General features: G+C 40.7%; 1 protein-coding gene across 1 annotated transcript in view; it reads left to right on the top strand.

The window, feature by feature from the left end:
• Positions 1-4,231: 4,231 nt before the first annotated feature.
• The window catches only part of LOC108717348 (colorectal mutant cancer protein), a 210,800-nt gene continuing 198,438 nt past the window's right edge, over positions 4,232-16,593 (top strand). The window contains exon 1 of the mRNA XM_018264340.2: positions 4,232-4,476. Within this exon, the coding sequence (XP_018119829.1) occupies positions 4,343-4,476 (134 nt within the window). The 5' untranslated portion in view covers positions 4,232-4,342. The remainder of the gene's footprint in view (positions 4,477-16,593) is intronic.

Raw genomic sequence — 16,593 nt, forward strand, 5'->3', positions numbered from 1 at the left:
AGCATGCATGGCAGTCAGTAAGGGGTAATGAGGGGCAGTGAAAAGTGAAAGCAAAAGTGACGTCCATTGTTCTTTGCTTCATTGGTTTCATAAGGTGTTTGATTATACATGTGTATTTGCTGTTTCAATACATGGCTGCTGTGTTTTACAGCAAGGTTAGTACAGAAATGTGACGTATAGCAGAAACGTGCCTTCCAGAGTGTATTTATAGTTCCTTGCTTATGCATGTTTCTATCTCAGTGATTAATTATTTTCCCTGTGTTAGTAGCCAAGGGAAAAGATAATTGCCCATTATGTTACTATGAAGCTTTTGCCCCTTTTATGACCTAATTCAATACTTCAAGGCCTGTATAATTTAATTGTACCCGTGCCAAGAATATTTGGCAGTCTCTCACTTGCACTAGATGCTCTTTCAGGAAAGAGTTCCTTAACCTAAATTTATCAAGCACAAAAACAAAGTAAGAGATTAACCTTTTGCTAAGTACTTTTTTTCGGAACACACTGATTTAAGAAATACATTAGCTAAATCGTACATGTTCTGAAAACAGCATAGCTTGAATTATTTCCATTAATATCTTCTAGACAGTGTAAGAATGTAAGGCAGTGTAATATTCTGTGCCCTTTAGCAAGATAGTTATAGTGCTCTCCAGAATTTATGGCCTCTAATGCATTATACCCATAGTTTAGTCTTCCTGCTATGGTATAAGGTCCTACTCATAGAACAACACAAATTAAATATCTTACATTTTTTTTTTAAATATATCAAAATAAGAGAGAATTCACGTTTTTGTTAAAACATAAAGCTATTTTCTTTATTTCTAAATACGCTGGAACTTGTTTACTATGCAAAGTACCGGGCATTGTTTTGGCAGTATGACAGTAGAATTTAGTGTCAATGTTGTAGCACCTAGTATGCAGTGTGCCTTGGAACATATTTATTCTAACTAATGTGCAAAGTGCTATGGAAACCCTGTACTTTAGACCTTTGACCATGCAGGGTTCAGGGTACCCTTTGCACACTATGCCAGCACACTGGAGGGGTAATTTACAAACTACAGGACAGGGTGCAAAAAAGAAATGCAAGATGCCATAATGGTTTTGCTTTTTTACTATGCTTCACAATGAGTGACTCCCCTGAGTTGCTAACACTGTATTAAAGATAGGGATGCACCAAATCCACTATTTTGGTATTCGGATGAATCCCAAACCTTTGTGAAAGATTCATCCAAATACTGAACTGAATCAGAAACTTAATTTCCATATGCAAATTAGGCCCAGGAAGGGTGAAGAGAACCTAAAGGATTGTGGATTCAGTTAAGCCAGGCACAAGGATTCAACTGTATCCTGCTAAAAAACACTGAATCCTGGATTTGGTGCATCCTTATTTTAAAAGGGATGTAGCATTCCCCCATCTCATCGCCAACTTACGCATCATTCAGATGCTGAAGTTATGGAGCATCTACAGGAACTTGCTATACCTACAGCGCTGTAGGACCCTGCTTTTACATACAAATGGCAGCTGTTCTTCCGATTTTGTATTTAAGCTTCTTTCTTTTACTTTTTAGTCTTTTAGCAACCCTTGGAATTTTTACCTGCATCCCAATGGACCAGTCTGACACTGAAGTCAGAACTTTACCCATTTGGTCTTTACTGCTTTAGCACTAGCACCCCAGGGAATAATAGATGACCACGATGGTTCATTTGTTTGCTTGGAGGCCAACTGACTAGACACATCAGGTCAAGATCTACTGGTTTGTCAACCTCACAAGTAAGCAGAGCTATATATGTATGCCTAGATTAAAGAACAAGAAAGGCCAAATTCACTAGATCACTACGTTTTTCCCTGGGCCAGCACTCCTTTTACAAAATGAATGCGATGTGCTCTATGACTTTCCCTTACCTGAGGGATAGCTAAAAAAGATGGGTATCATGGCCACAGGAAAACATCACCCCAAAGGTCTGCCACCCTGCACGGCTCTGCTGCACTGCCCCCGACCTATTGCATTCCTTTGTAATTTGTCTCCCACTGTTGTGCCTGGCCCAGTGGTGCGCACCAGGACCCTACCAGCCCAGGGAAAAAAACTTAGTTGAATTCGATTCACTGGAGGTGCCTAACATATTGGCACCCAACAGTGAAATAGGCTTTTCTCATCCTTTAACGACGTAGTGGTAGAGGAGTTTTATCTTTAGTGCAAAATTACCTGTGGGGTATCATCAAAATGGCCAAAAATACCCTTGCATTTAAAGGGCATATAAAGGCAAACAAATAAAATCCAATTTTTACTTTCTTTAATGAAAAAGAAACCTATCTCCAATATACTTTAATTAAAAAAATGTGTACTGTTTTTATAAGAAAACTGACTGTAATGCAAATATATTTCATGCTTTTTTGTTGCCGACCAAAAGGCAATTCCAAGCAGGTGGCAAAACATCTCAAATGCCCAGGCCCAGATTTGTGGGAAGGCTACAAAGGCCTGGGCCCGGGGCGGCAGGATTTTAGGGGTGGCATACCACTCAGCTGAATCCACATTGGTTTTGAAACACTGGGGAAATGCAGGAGATTTGATAGTTTTTTTTAATTTCCCCAGCACCAATTGTCAGTGTTCTGGACCTGAAGAAGGAAATTTGTGCATATCCACGTGTCCACAAGGGGAGGGTGGTGGGGGCAACAAGCAGCGGTGGGCCTAGGCAGGGCCGGCCTTAGGCCTATTGGACCAATTGGACCCAATAGGGCCCGCTCCTCTGGGGGCCTTCACCAGGGGGGAGCATGGACAAGAATTCCCCCAGAACATAACACTGCCCTGCCCGCCCCCAACTTCGTAGGTCCAGCTCGTCCCCTAACCACAGGTCCAGTCCACCCCCCCTCTCTCAATCTTGCCCTCTGTGCGCCTATTTTCTCCTTTTCTCTCCTCTCACTTTGTGCCCCTATTTGCTCATTTTCTCTCCTGTCCGTGTTTGCCCCTATTTGCTCTCTCGTTCCTGTTCCTTTGGGTCCTATTTGCTCTCAATCTATTGTGCACCATGTGCCCCTGTTTTCTCCCTCTCTCTCTTTCCCTGTGTGCCCCTATTTCCTTTATATCTTGGTATTGCATACCCCTATTTTCCTATATACTTGGTTTGTCAGTAGTCAGCAACACTTCTGGGGGCCCTGCCAATATGGTCTCAGTTGGCCCCACATTTGATATGACTGGTCCTGGGGCTAGGGATGCCTAATGAGTAAATCTGGCCCTGCATATGCTGTTGCCCTAATAGGCTTAAAGGACACCTATTACCTAAAAATTAGGTGCCACTTGATGTAGGATCAGGGGACTTGCAAAATGAACTATGTCACAGGCAGTGTCGGACTGGCCCCCAGGATACCAGGAAAACTCCCGGTGGGCCCAGGTGTCATTGACCCTTATGCTGCTAAACATTTGGCCTATTTCATGGTCATTTCCTACTTCTATGAGAACAAAGAGGCTAAATAGATGGAATAATAGATTATGGTATGTAAAGAAAAGAGTCTAGAAGAATAGAGGTTGAGTGAGGAGAGGAAAAATAATAGTACTGAGAGTGGACCGGTGGTCTAAAGTTTTTGTGTGGGCCCCCAGTATCCCAGTCCGGCACTGGTCACAGGCATAACAAGTGAGCTGGGGCACGTTTGGGGCTTTATTTAGAAAAACACTTTAGTTTCCACATCAAGTCACTGGTGTCCGGGTCACAAACTAGATTAGGGTGACTATTGTTTCCCAAGTACAGCGCAGGCTGTTCTCTTGTACCAGTGACATAACTGGAGAAGGCGCAGAACCTGGGACCACAGGGGGGAAGGCAAGATGACCAGTGATCTGCAAACAATCCGAAGAAAATTGTGGATGTTCTGTGTTTCTGTGAGTGTCCTGGGTCACCTGCAACTCTTCTGGGGGAGGTCCAGAATTTGGGTCTTTTATTTAGAGCCCTGGTCAGCGGCACCTGTGGTGAGAGAAAGCCTTTAACAGATACTCACCTGCTGCTGCTCAGTGGGGTCCCCTCCCCTCTATATGTAGGGCCCCTCTTTCTATACCCCAGCGTCCCAGCCTGCACTACACACAGTTGTTGCTCTGCATAGAGATGCTTTATGCTTACCCTCTTCCCAACGCCCCTCAGCAGATTCGGCACAGGAACGCTCTCCCCACAGGACTTTAGTCAGATGTGCCGGAGTGAACTATCTCAGTGGGGGAGCGGGGGGTGCACAGAGGAGGAGGAGGTTGGGAGCGAGAAGCAGCGGAGGGGAGGGGACAGTCCATGAGCGGAGATCTGTGGGGGCGATTGCTGGCTCCGGGCTGCTCCAGCAGTGGGCACTAACTTGTCCGCTCGGCCGTGCACCATGGCGGCAGCTGTGGAAGTGAACGGGAGCACGAGTTGCAGCGGTAGCAGCGACACTTCCAGTACTGGAGAGGAGGAGAGAATGAGGCGCTTGTTTCAGACGTGCGACGGGGACGGGGACGGGTACATTAGCAGGTAAGAGCACGCACAGCCTCCATGCTGACATAGGGGGAGCTGAACTTTACAGCAGGACGTGATTGAACTGCTGTCTACGGTAAGTATGGGGCAAGCGAGTTCCAAGGACCCCTGGACACTTCCCAATCCTACAAACTTGCGCTATCAGACTGCGCCGTGCTAATGCTATTGTGTATGTGCATCATGGGCACACACTCACTGCACACTGGCATCTTGCTGGCCTGCTGTATATATATGTGTATATATGTGTATATATGTGTATATATGTGTATAATGTAACAAGGAACCGCCTGCAAAATATATCCTTATTAATGCTGCTTAGTGAGGTCACATGACTCACTTCTCTATTGTAAAATATATCCTACCCCTTCTGTAAAAAAAAGCTACATCAAAGTTCCATGACCTGTATAAAATCACCCAGCCCTTGGCACTGTGCCTTTACGTGGAAGTGCTCCGTAAATCTTTATATTTTACACTAGTGCCTATGTAATTCCCTAGGGGTGGGCCTTATAAATAAAGGGGTGCAGAGCATTGTGGAAATTGTGTATCGGTACATTTGCTGCATAGTGGTAACGCGCACAAGTTTTGTAAGTCATGCAGTCACACCTAAGGGAGTCCTTCATTTATCAACACTGGGCAAAATTTGCCCGTGGGCAGTAACCCATTGCAACCAATCAAATTGCTGCATTCATTGTAATACTTGCAGCTGATTGGTTGCTATATGTAACTGCCCAAGGGCAAATTTTCCCAGTGTTGATAAATGAGCCCCAAAGGGGTGTTTAGGCACTGCACCATGTTCAGAGGCTTGGGCTTCTATTAGAGAATCATTCTCAAACTGCCAAATTTGGACCAGACCCCCTTTCCCCATATTGGGATCCCAAAAAAAAATTTGGCGCCGCCTCATAGTAGGGGCGCACTGGGAGGCCAGAGGGGGGCCCTGGACAGCGGTGCCCGTGGGCCCCGGGCCCCCCAGCCCGGCCCTGATAAAATGGTACAGGTATGGGACCTGTTATCCAGAATGCTCAGGACTTGGGGTTTTCTGGATAAGGGATCTTTCATACATAAAGTCTACTAGAAAATCATGTAAGGATTAGACATACCCAATAGGCTGAAGTTGCTTCCAATAAAGATTAATTATATCTTAGTTGGGATCAAGTACAAGCTACTGTTTTATTATTACAGAGAAAAAGGAAATTCATTTTAAAAATGGGAATTGTTTGCTTAAAATGGAACATATGGCCATTCCGTAATTTGGAACATTCTGGATAATGGGTTTCCGGATAAAGTATCTCATACCTGTACCTATTATTGTTTTGATATAACATCACCCCTAACTGGAATCCTAGTGTTTGTGATTTGTCATGCTAGGAAGAAAAAGCAGCATTAGCCCAGAGAAGTACAGTATGTGCTTTCTTTGCAACTCTATATTGCTCCCAGTGCAGCCTCCCCCTTTTACCAAATAGATTTCAATTACTCTGTGACAGGAGTGTCAGGTTTTACATGAATATTCTCCAGCCTATAGTGCAGGAATGGGTTCCAGGGGATGTCAAATGAACCTTTGGCCAGTAGTATTGGCTAGAAAGCAGTATAAATATGTTACATTGTATATACATTTGGTACTGGATGCCTCAGGCAACTTTTTGTTTTGTTTGTTTGCCTTATGGTGCAAATGCTGTAATACATACTGTACTTGCGCTCCACTTTTACTGCAACTTTCAAACTACAGCAGTAAGTCTATAACTGTCCTGGTGTCACTGGGAGTTGTAATTCCAACAGCAGCTGGAGGGTCACCCGACTGTGATATTGTAGGTGAGGGATGAGGTACAGATAATTGTCAGACAACTGTAAAGCACTTGGTATGCATGTGCCATGTGCATCTATTTCATCATTTTCCATTATCAGGGAAAGGCCAAGCTGGGAGAGAGCATTCCAGGCATTTCTGTTAGAGAAGGCTGAGGGGTAAATGGTTTATTTGAAACATATGCTTGTTTATGTATAACTTTTTCATTTTAGCTTTAATAAAAAGATTTCTGTGTTCAGTGCCACACACAGTCCTTTAACTACTGTGAGTTGGACACTGTTCCCAAAACTCTGCTGGCTGCAAATACTGTACCTTTTTATTTATTTTTAATAATTATGTTTTTTGAACTATTTTTTTCACTTTTCCACTTCTGGAAAAAAACAAACAAAAACAGTACGGTTCATTGGGAAACCTGGAGTAGAGAGGGACAGTTGGAAAGCAGTGCCTGTTCTGGAATGACATAATGTAGAGTTAAGAACTAAACTACACGGGATATTTTGTAAAACCATGTTGGATCGACAGAACACATCCTTTGATTATATGTAGTCGCATGGGTCAAAATATAATGAGACAAATCTGATGTATAAATTACATGAAAGATTTGCCATCTGACACAAAACATGCCTGTCTGAAGGGAATGCTGCATGCTGAAACTCAATCTAACGGTTTTTGTACCATTTGTTCTTCTCATTGAAATACACTAGGGATGCACCGAATCCACTATTTTGGATACTGCCAAACCCCTTAATCCTTCATGAAAAATTAGTCTGATCTGAACCCTAATTTGCATATGCAAGGGGGAAGGGGAAAACATATTTTACTTCCTTGTTTTGTGACAAAAAGTCATGGGATTTCCCTCCCCTCCCCTAAAATCCTCGATTCGTACGATAGGATCTGTGTGTCTATGGCCACCTTAAAATTCACTGACACCATCAAAATTTATCATTACAGCTGTGGGGATCAGATTTTGTAGGAAGTTAGGTTATTTCCAAAAGGTATAAGGAGCAGCAACTCAACTTTGGACTCGGTAAAGACTGTATATTCAGCTGCTGTAGCTCAGAAAATGCTGTGAATTTGGCAAAACAGAATGCCACCCCAGGACATCAGTCCTTGGGATGACTCATTGGCAGCAGTCAGAATTTTTAAGAAAAGAGGTCAGATACATAGTGTGAATATTTTACATCTCATTGGTCTCTGTTATAAGAAATTATTTCATCAGCACACCGATTATGGTGAAAAAATTGTAGCTTTATTCGTGCCTCAAGCTAAGCGACGTTTCGACGTCTCTATTATGTTACATATGATTCTTTCTCTTTATTCATTGTAAAACATATAAAGTTTGTGAATAAAGAATAAAAGATGTGACACTGTCATGTTGTTGCTGCCGTTACTTTTCCTTATAAAAATTTTTGGATTTCTCAAGGTGGCCATAGATGCAAAGATCCGCTCGTTTGGCGATGTTGCCAAACGAGCGGATCTTTCCCCGATATGCCATTAACAGGCATGGCTATATCGGGGGTAATCTGATTGTTCGGCCGTATGGCCGAACGATCAGATTACGATGTGCCATGAGCTCCGGCGGGATCGGTCGGGTCAAAATCAAACCTGACCGATTGACCAAACGACCGATCTCCGCCGGGCGAAAGATGTCGGCACACGCCACACACGATCCGAAAATCGTACGAATCGAGGATTCGTACGATCGGATCTGTGTGTCTATGGCCACCTTTACTTGTTGGTTCCTGTTGTGGGCAGCTTGTATAGCCTATTGTATGGCTATCTAGATTGCCCAAGGCTAAAGACAATTGCCTGAAGGCCAGAGCAGACTGGTGTAATGCAAGGCCCTCTCTACAGCTTGTCATAAAATTGAGGAGGGTGATAGGCTGATTAGGCCAAACAATTGGATCACAATGAAGGCCGAAGTGGCAAGAACTATGTGAAAGAATTAATGCATTCTTGCCCTGGCAGGATTTTTAAACCAGCCTGATCAATATATGCCTGATTTTTGGCCCAATAGGGGTCAGGCTGGGCCATTGGAGGTTCACAACATAGACCGGCTAATAAGCTGCTACGCAATATGTTGGCGGTAGATAAATTCATGATAATAATAATAAGCTATGGAACGACCTAATCTGCAACTTTTATTGGCCACTGTAAAGGGATAGTTCACCTTTAAATTAACGTATAAAGTATTTTATAGAATGTTCTATTCCAAGCAACTTTTCATTTAGTCTTGATTTTTTATGTTTTTTTAATTATTCCTTTTTTTATTCAGCAGTTCTCTAGTTTGGCATTTCAGCAGCTATCTGTTTTCTAGGATCTTATTTACCATATCAACCAGGCAGTGGTTTGAAGGAGAGACTGAAATATGAATAGTAGAGGAAAATGAAAGTAACAATAAAATTGTAGCCTCACAGAGCAATAGATATGACCCCCCATATGAAAGCTTGGAAGAGGCAAATGAGGAAGGCAATCAATTAAAAAACTATAAAAAAATAAATAATGAAAACCAATTGCAACGTATGGAACAGTCTATAACATGATCAAAGTTAACTTAAAGGCGAACCACCTCTTTAAAATAGACATATTGTGTGAAAAACAAGAATTTGACAGTGCATTATACTCTTAAATATAGAAGGAATGTGCTTAAAAAAACTTGTTTTGGTGTGCTTCACTGAAAATTTCTGCAAAAACTCTTCTAGTCCCACCCATTTGTTCCACTTCCTGCTGTCTCTTTTCCCAGGCTGTGTAGGGGAGCTGGTAGCTCTTTGCACACTGCACTGTAGCATAGGAACCAATCAGTATCTAGGCTGACCTGATAGGGAACAGACACCTGTCTTTGCTTGTGTGACTGCAGGACTGGGATTGGCTATCTAACTTCTACTGTGCTTCTGACAGGGACCGTTTGAACACTCCCACCGCTCATTTGAAACATGGAGAGGGACTTAAGCAGATCTTTAGGGAGCTCAAATAAAGGAGCCATTTTTAAAGATTTATTTTAAGCCCAAAGAAAACCAGCACCATCTATTATTCATTATTACCTACAATATTGGGGGAGGGTTTCACATATGCTATATGTCTTGTTTAAAGGGATCCTGTCATCGGAAAACATGTTTTTTTCAAAATGCATCAGTTATTAGTGCTACTCCAGCAGAATTCTGCACTGAAATCCATTTCTCAAAAGAGCAAACAGATTTTTTTATATCCAATTTCGACATGGGGATAGACATTTTGTCAATTTCCCAGCTGCCCCTGGTCGTGTGACTTGTGCCTGCACCTTCCCATTGTTCTTTTGTTTGGCTGCTGGGGGGGGGAAAGGGGGGGTGATATCACTCCAAATTGCAGTACAGCAGTAAAGAGTGATTGAAGTTTATCAGAGCACAAGTCACATGACTTGGGGCAGCTAGGAAATTGACAATATGTCTAGCCCCATGTCAGATTTCAAAATTGAATATAAAAAAATCTGTTTGCTCTTTTGAGAAATGGATTTCAGTGCAGAATTCTGCTGGAGCAGCACTATTAACTGATTAATTTTGAAAAAAATTTTTTTTCCATGACAGTGTCCCTTTAAAGGAGAAGGAAAGTAATTTTCCACTTGGGGGTGCCAAATGTTAGGCACCCCCAGGTGATTGTATTTACTTATTCCAGTGAGCACCACAGAGCGATCCTCTTCCTGCTTTGTCTCTCTTCAAATTTCCGAGGGGCAGACGCATGCACAGTAGAATGAAATAAGCGGCTTTTTCGTTAAAGTTTGGATTTTCGCTCTACTGAGCATGTGCAGCCGTGAGGAAGCAGGAAGACAATCGCTCCATGGTGCCTGCTGGAAGAACCCTGGGCCGGAGCAGTTTTCTGCTAATAGGAGCACCGGCCGGGAGTGTCAGGTAAGTAAATACAATCACTTGGGGTTACCTAACATTTGGAAACCCAAAGTGGAAAATTACTTTCCTTCTCGTTTAAGGACTGAATGATGCTGCAGTGGTTAGCACTGATGCTTTGCAGTGCTTGTGCCTAGGTTTGGTTACAGGTTTTGCTTGTTTGGGTTCCCTATGGGTACTCTAGTTTCCTCTCACAATCCAAAACATTTGAGAAGGTTAATTGACTCCTGAAAAAACTGATCATAGTGTCTGTGAGATAGGAATTTTAGTTTGTAAGCTCCTCTGGGGCAGGGCCTGAACCAAATGATTTATAATCAATGGAAAGCGTTGCAGAATATAGGTTTATGATAGCTAAAATGTTTTGGATTGGAAAGAGGGATCTTCAAGTATAGAAGCATCAGACTGTGCTGTGGTTATTAATGGTATAGCCCATTGCTGTTAAGTTTCACAGGGGCCCACGTTCAGTTCTTGTTCCCGTGTTCCTTGTCTTCAGTAACTGGCTCATCAGTAAACCTAGTTAATCCATATAGGCCATGTCTTCTTAAAATAATTTACCAGTTACCAGTATCTTTTATTCATCTTTCAGTACAGCCAATCCCTCTTTTGAATCCAGCTGAAAGCCTAACTCTTATAATAATAGTTTGAGGCTTAATATGGTGCTTGTAAGAGAGCAGTTAATAACGTCTTGTCAAATGTTCTTTGCTTCATGTTTCCCTTCAGGTGTTTCGTATTCAATGTCCTTTCTTTTAATCTGCTGGATTTTTGTTTACCTTCTTGCAGACTTGCTTCCTAGGCAAAAAAAGAATGTTATAAGCCAATGTATTTTGGAATGCAGTGTTTTTGTTGGGGGGTTGCAAGTGCTGCATTTATCATGCTTTGTCTTGGGGCACAGCCCTCCCCTTTCATGGTGGCTGATGACAATTTATTTTATTTACAAATGTAGCACACTTCAGGCCCTTGAACACCACTATGGTGGTGAGGTCCTTCTAAGCTGTGGGCTTTGTAGTATGCATACAATTTATGGCACACGTGTAAAATCTTGGAGCGTACATTTTATATGCACCTGTATAAATCTGTACCCACCACAATGTGTTCACAGGTTTCTACAAAGTTCATAAACCTTTGCCTCGGTGGTCAGTACAGGCATGGGATTCTTTCTCCAGAAAACCCCAGGTCCTGAGCATTCTGGATAACAGGTCCCATACCTGTATACTGAAAAATTAGAGGAAACATTTATGTAGAGGATGTATAGTATTGTTACAGTCGCAAAGAGGTTGAAAGCTGGCCTTCTTTTTCTGCCTGTAATGAAATGGTAGAGATTACTACCTGCAAAATTGGAATGAAGTTGCTTTGTGTGAGCAAGGTATTTACAGAAGTGTGCAGGGGCATGTCTATATTGAAGGTTCCGTCTGTGTTCAATATATGCATAACTTAAAGGTAATGGCACACTGGGCATTTTGTCTCTCTCTTCCCAGAGAAACTTGCAGGTCACAAATGCCGAGAATTTCCTCTACGGCAGTCGCTCTGCACTTGGGACATTACAGATAGGGATGTTTGCTGGGTGTAAAAGGTCTTTTGTATTCAATAGCAGCCGTTATTATAGACCAAAGGTGGTTCTTTAAGGTAAGTCCTATGTAAAACATCTTTGAGCTATACAGAATTATTGGGAACTGGGCTGTTCTGTATAAGGAACTTTCAATGGACCACCAAACCGTAAATATTAGAAGAAAAATACATATGTATAGGAAAGTTTTTCCATCCACATGAATATGTTAACTTAGTTAATATATAGTTGAATAAGGTATTGTCTTATTTCAGAGGAAAAAGTTAATCAGTAGAAATTTCTTCCTAACAAATAACTTTTTTTAAAAAATTATTTATAAATACATGCAATTTTTTGCATTAAATTATTTTTGAATCACCTAGAGAGGGGATTTAACATAAATGTAAATTAGTTTACTCAGAACAGAGTGGCACCTTGCTGGTTCAATTCCAGACATGGCACGAGGTGCCAAAAATTCGTATGTTCTCCCTGTGCTTGCACTATGTTGGATACAATACCTATGGGCAGATTTATCAAGGGTCGAAGTGAAAATTTGAATTTTTGAGTTTTTTTTTTATGGCCAAAACTGTCAAATTTGACTAGGGATTTATTAAAGTTCGATTTGAGTTTTTTAAAGAATTCAAAATCGATTTTCGAGATTTATCATACACTGGCCCTTTATGAACTCCAATTCAACTATTCGCCACCTAAAACCTGCTGAATTGCTGTTTTAGTCAATGGAAGACGTCCTATGATCAATTTGGAGTTGTTTGCAGAATTCCTGACATTCAAGTTTTTTTTGGAGAAATCTGCCCCCTAGTGTTTTAAATCTAGGGGTTTACAAACGAGAGGTAGGAAGATATATCTACTTAAAGGAGTGGTTCACTATTGAGTTAACTTTTAGTATGTTATAGAATGGCTAATTCTAATCAACTTTTCAGTTGACCTTTATTTTTTTATGGTTTTATAGTTGAATTATTAGCCGTCTTCTCCTTGTTTTTCAAATGGGCTTTCAAATGGGTGTCACTGACCCCATATAAATAACAAATGCTCTGTATAGCTACAAATGTATTGTTATTGCTGCTTTTGTTTATTAACCTTTTTCTTCTATTCATATTCAAGTTTCTTATTACAATTAGTGCATGGTTGCTAGGATAATTTGCAAACTGGAGAGCTTCTAAATTAAAAGCTCTACATCATAGTAAAAGTTAACTCAAAGGTGAACAGCCCCTTTAATAGTGAGAATTCTGGTTCTGAAAGGTAAAGATAAACTGATCCTTTGGAGACAGAAGACTGTTATATGTAAAAATAAATATATGGGAAAACCTTTTAGTACTGATTGTAAAGGGGATAGTCTGATACTGGGAAGACCAATTACAGAGGTTACGTTGGAGAGTTTTGTAATTGGATTACAGCTGATTTCATTTTGGCAATATTACGTTAAAAATAGCAAGATACTGTTGGATAAAAGTGCTGAAAGAATCTCTAACAAGTAAAAGGCAATAGATTACAGGCTTAGCATAGCAGCATTTATGTTGGAGCATAGTGGTGCAATGCTTAGCACTGGGACATTGCAATGCTGGGGTTCTGGGTTTATTTCCAGTTAGGTAAAATATCTGCAAATTGTATATATATTCTCCCTGTGTTTCCTGTAATCTCCACTGGGGTAGGGACTGAAGTGAATGATATATAATGTCTGTAAAGAACTGTGGAATATGTTTGTGCTACATTAATAAAGGATAAGTAAAGGATAATAAAAAAAAGTATTTTTATTGTGATGGTTATTCTGTTCTGATTTTTTTGCTGAGAGAATTAATTACAAAACATTGCTAGGAGAATTGGAAAATATGGTGTTTGGGAGAGGCAAAGGTAAGATTGAGAAAATGTTATCTTATTGGAGATATCTTGATTGCGCATAGTTGGTCTTATTTATAAACATTGGGCAAATTAGCACCTAGGTAGTAACCCATAGCAACCAATCAGCAATTTGATTTTTTCAGCCAGTTGCAAGGAGAAAAAAGAAAGCAAACCTCTCATTGGTTGCCACGGGTAACTGCCCACATGCAAAGTTGCCCAGTGTTTTATCAACTACCCCAATTTTTTGAAGTGAGTGAAACTAAAGGAAGAACATTAGGACTAGAACTGGCCTAGACAGTTTGTGGTGGAGATGTTGTCTTGGGCCTTTGCCACACTCATAATAGGGGCAGATTAATCTTTATCTCCTATCAAGCTGCACCACCCCTTTTATCTATCAGACAAATTATAGTCATGGGTCATTCAGTTTGGTTTATGTTAAATGGTGCAAAGACACTGACCTGAATATTTTTTTCTTTTTAACAAAGACATACGTGATTCCACAGATTGAAAAGAAACCATACTAGTCTGCCTCTGCCCATTTCTCAAATATGATTGACTCAATGTCTTTCCACATCTCCCTTACCTGGTTGCACTGTAAAGTGATGGATTCTGGGACTTGAAGTTCTTCTGCTTTCCAAAGAATTTGTGCAGTAGTGATTATGAAAAGCAGAGGGAATTCAAGTCTCTGAATGATTATTTCTTCATAATGGAACAAGGTGGGGAGAGGTTGCATTACACTGTAAGTTGGTTCAATTACATTGAGAAGGAAAAACAGCAGCCTGACAGAAAGCATTTCTCTTCTAAAGTGCATGCACAAGTCACATGACCAGGGGCAGCTGGGAAATTGACAAAATGTCTAGACCCATGTCAGATTTCAAAATTGAATATAAAAAAATCTGTTTGCTCTTTTGAGAAATGGATTTCAGTGCAGAATTCTGCTGGAGCAGCACTATTAACTGATGCATTTTGAAAAAAACATGTTTTCCCATGACAGGCTCCCTTTAAGTTACACCTAGACTGAGATGGATTTTTTCAATTTAGATAACATTTTTATGCATTCTGAAGACCAAAATAAAGTTCTAAAGTAGTGCTTAAAAGGAGGTTTTATGCATCTATATAACATAATAAAAATTTATGAACATCTTTTTTAACTTTTGTAATTCATATGTACTAATATTGGTTGGACTAGCACTGTGTGTTTTATAATGCTTTCAATCTAAAGGTTGGTTTTATTCAACTTAAAGGGGTTGTTCACCTTCAATGTACAAATCTTATGAAACCACTAACAATGCTCTCTCAATGTGTTAGAAAAACCATTTTCCATAACAAAAAGTATTAACCTATTAACTCAGTCCTTCTCCTGTCTCTCTGACCAGTTTTCTGAAGTGATGGGAGTGGCCTATTTTGAACCTGACACACCAAGAACTTCCTATATGATGACATCATCATGCCCAGGCTTTGCCCTTACTTGTTTCCTATTGGATGTTGATACTGCCCTCCTCCTAGTAATTTATTGGGTGCTTGTGAACTGTAACCAGTCACATAATTTGAATGGTCATTGGTTGATTACTCAATTGTAATGGCAGAGGTTAACAGACGCAGCATATAAACAAACCTGCCTTGTAACAATCACACAGCCATGCAGACAAATACTGCGGAAAAGGAAGGAGCAACATTGTTTGGCAACCTTTGGCATTAAGTATAATGTCAGTTATTTACAAAATTGCAACAAAACCAGCAGTGACTTGCTTAGAAACATATGTAACTTACACATCTAGCAGGGACAGTAGAGCTGCCGCCTCACCCTTTTAAAACCAAACACATATGAAATCCACAGGCTGCATGGCTAATTATCAACTCATTTAGATGCTGCAGACTGAACTGATTTCTGTGCAGCCATGTATCATGCATCTAAATGAGTTGCTAATTAGCCATGCAGGCTGTGGATTTCATATGTGTTTGGTTTTAAAAGGGTGAGGTGGCAGCCCTAAGTGACAGGCAGAGCAGTGATGAGGGCAGGTACATTTTTTGAACATTTTGTGCGCTCTCCGGGGGGGGGGGGGGCGGTGATTTACCTAGGAAAACGATACCTTTTTTAAGTGTTCCACTTCTGGAACAAGATTTAGAGCTCTAAATACCAAAAAAATTAAAAAGTTATATTTTTCATGATATAGGGATCTATACCAGAAAAATATTTTACCTTTTTTATGAGGTAAATACACAAAATAATACATGGACCCCCCCCCCAAAAAAAAATAATAATATATTTCTGAAAAAGTACAAGTGTCATCTCCCATAGTAGCCATTATAATCCAATAATTCAAATTTTTAAAAATGATTTCTTTTTCCTGTGTAATAATAAAACAGTCGCTTGTACTTGATCCAAACTAAGATATAATTAATCCTTATTGGAGGCAAAACCAGCCTATTGGGTTTATTTAGTGTTTACACCATTTTCTAGCACTAAGATCCAAATTACAGAAAGATCTGCTATCCGGAAGACCCCAGGTCGCAAGCATTATGTATAACAGATGCCATACCTGTACCTTGTACTTGATCCCAACTAAGATATAATTAATCCTTATTGGAAGCAAAACCAGCCTATTGGGTTTATTTAATGTTTACATGATTTTATAGTAGACTTAAGGTATGAAGATCCAAATTATGGAAAGATCCATTATCTGGAAAACTCCAGGTCCCAAGCACCTCGATCCCCCCATCTGTACAGTTGAAGTCTCTGCAGCACAAGCCCACACTCCCCCTCCCTCTCACAAACTTGTAACAGTTTCTCTTCAGTACCTGAATGCTGCTCAAATTCCCCAGCACAGGAAGCAGTGGCAGATTGACTGCAGACATAGCCAATAGGAGTTAAGTTAGCTGCCAGTACAATGTGTGATGTCATATAAGGAAGAGGAAGTGAACACTGTAGTGTTTTTGGGGGTCACTGACCCCCTCCCAGCACAGGGTCTGTGTGGAACTGAAGGATTAGTACAGGGACACTTCTGAGGTGAATATCTCTTGAACTGTACTTTTTCTGTTCA

Source organism: Xenopus laevis, chromosome 1L, assembly GCF_017654675.1.
Source record: "Xenopus laevis strain J_2021 chromosome 1L, Xenopus_laevis_v10.1, whole genome shotgun sequence".
NCBI classification, from domain to species: Eukaryota; Metazoa; Chordata; class Amphibia; order Anura; family Pipidae; genus Xenopus; species Xenopus laevis.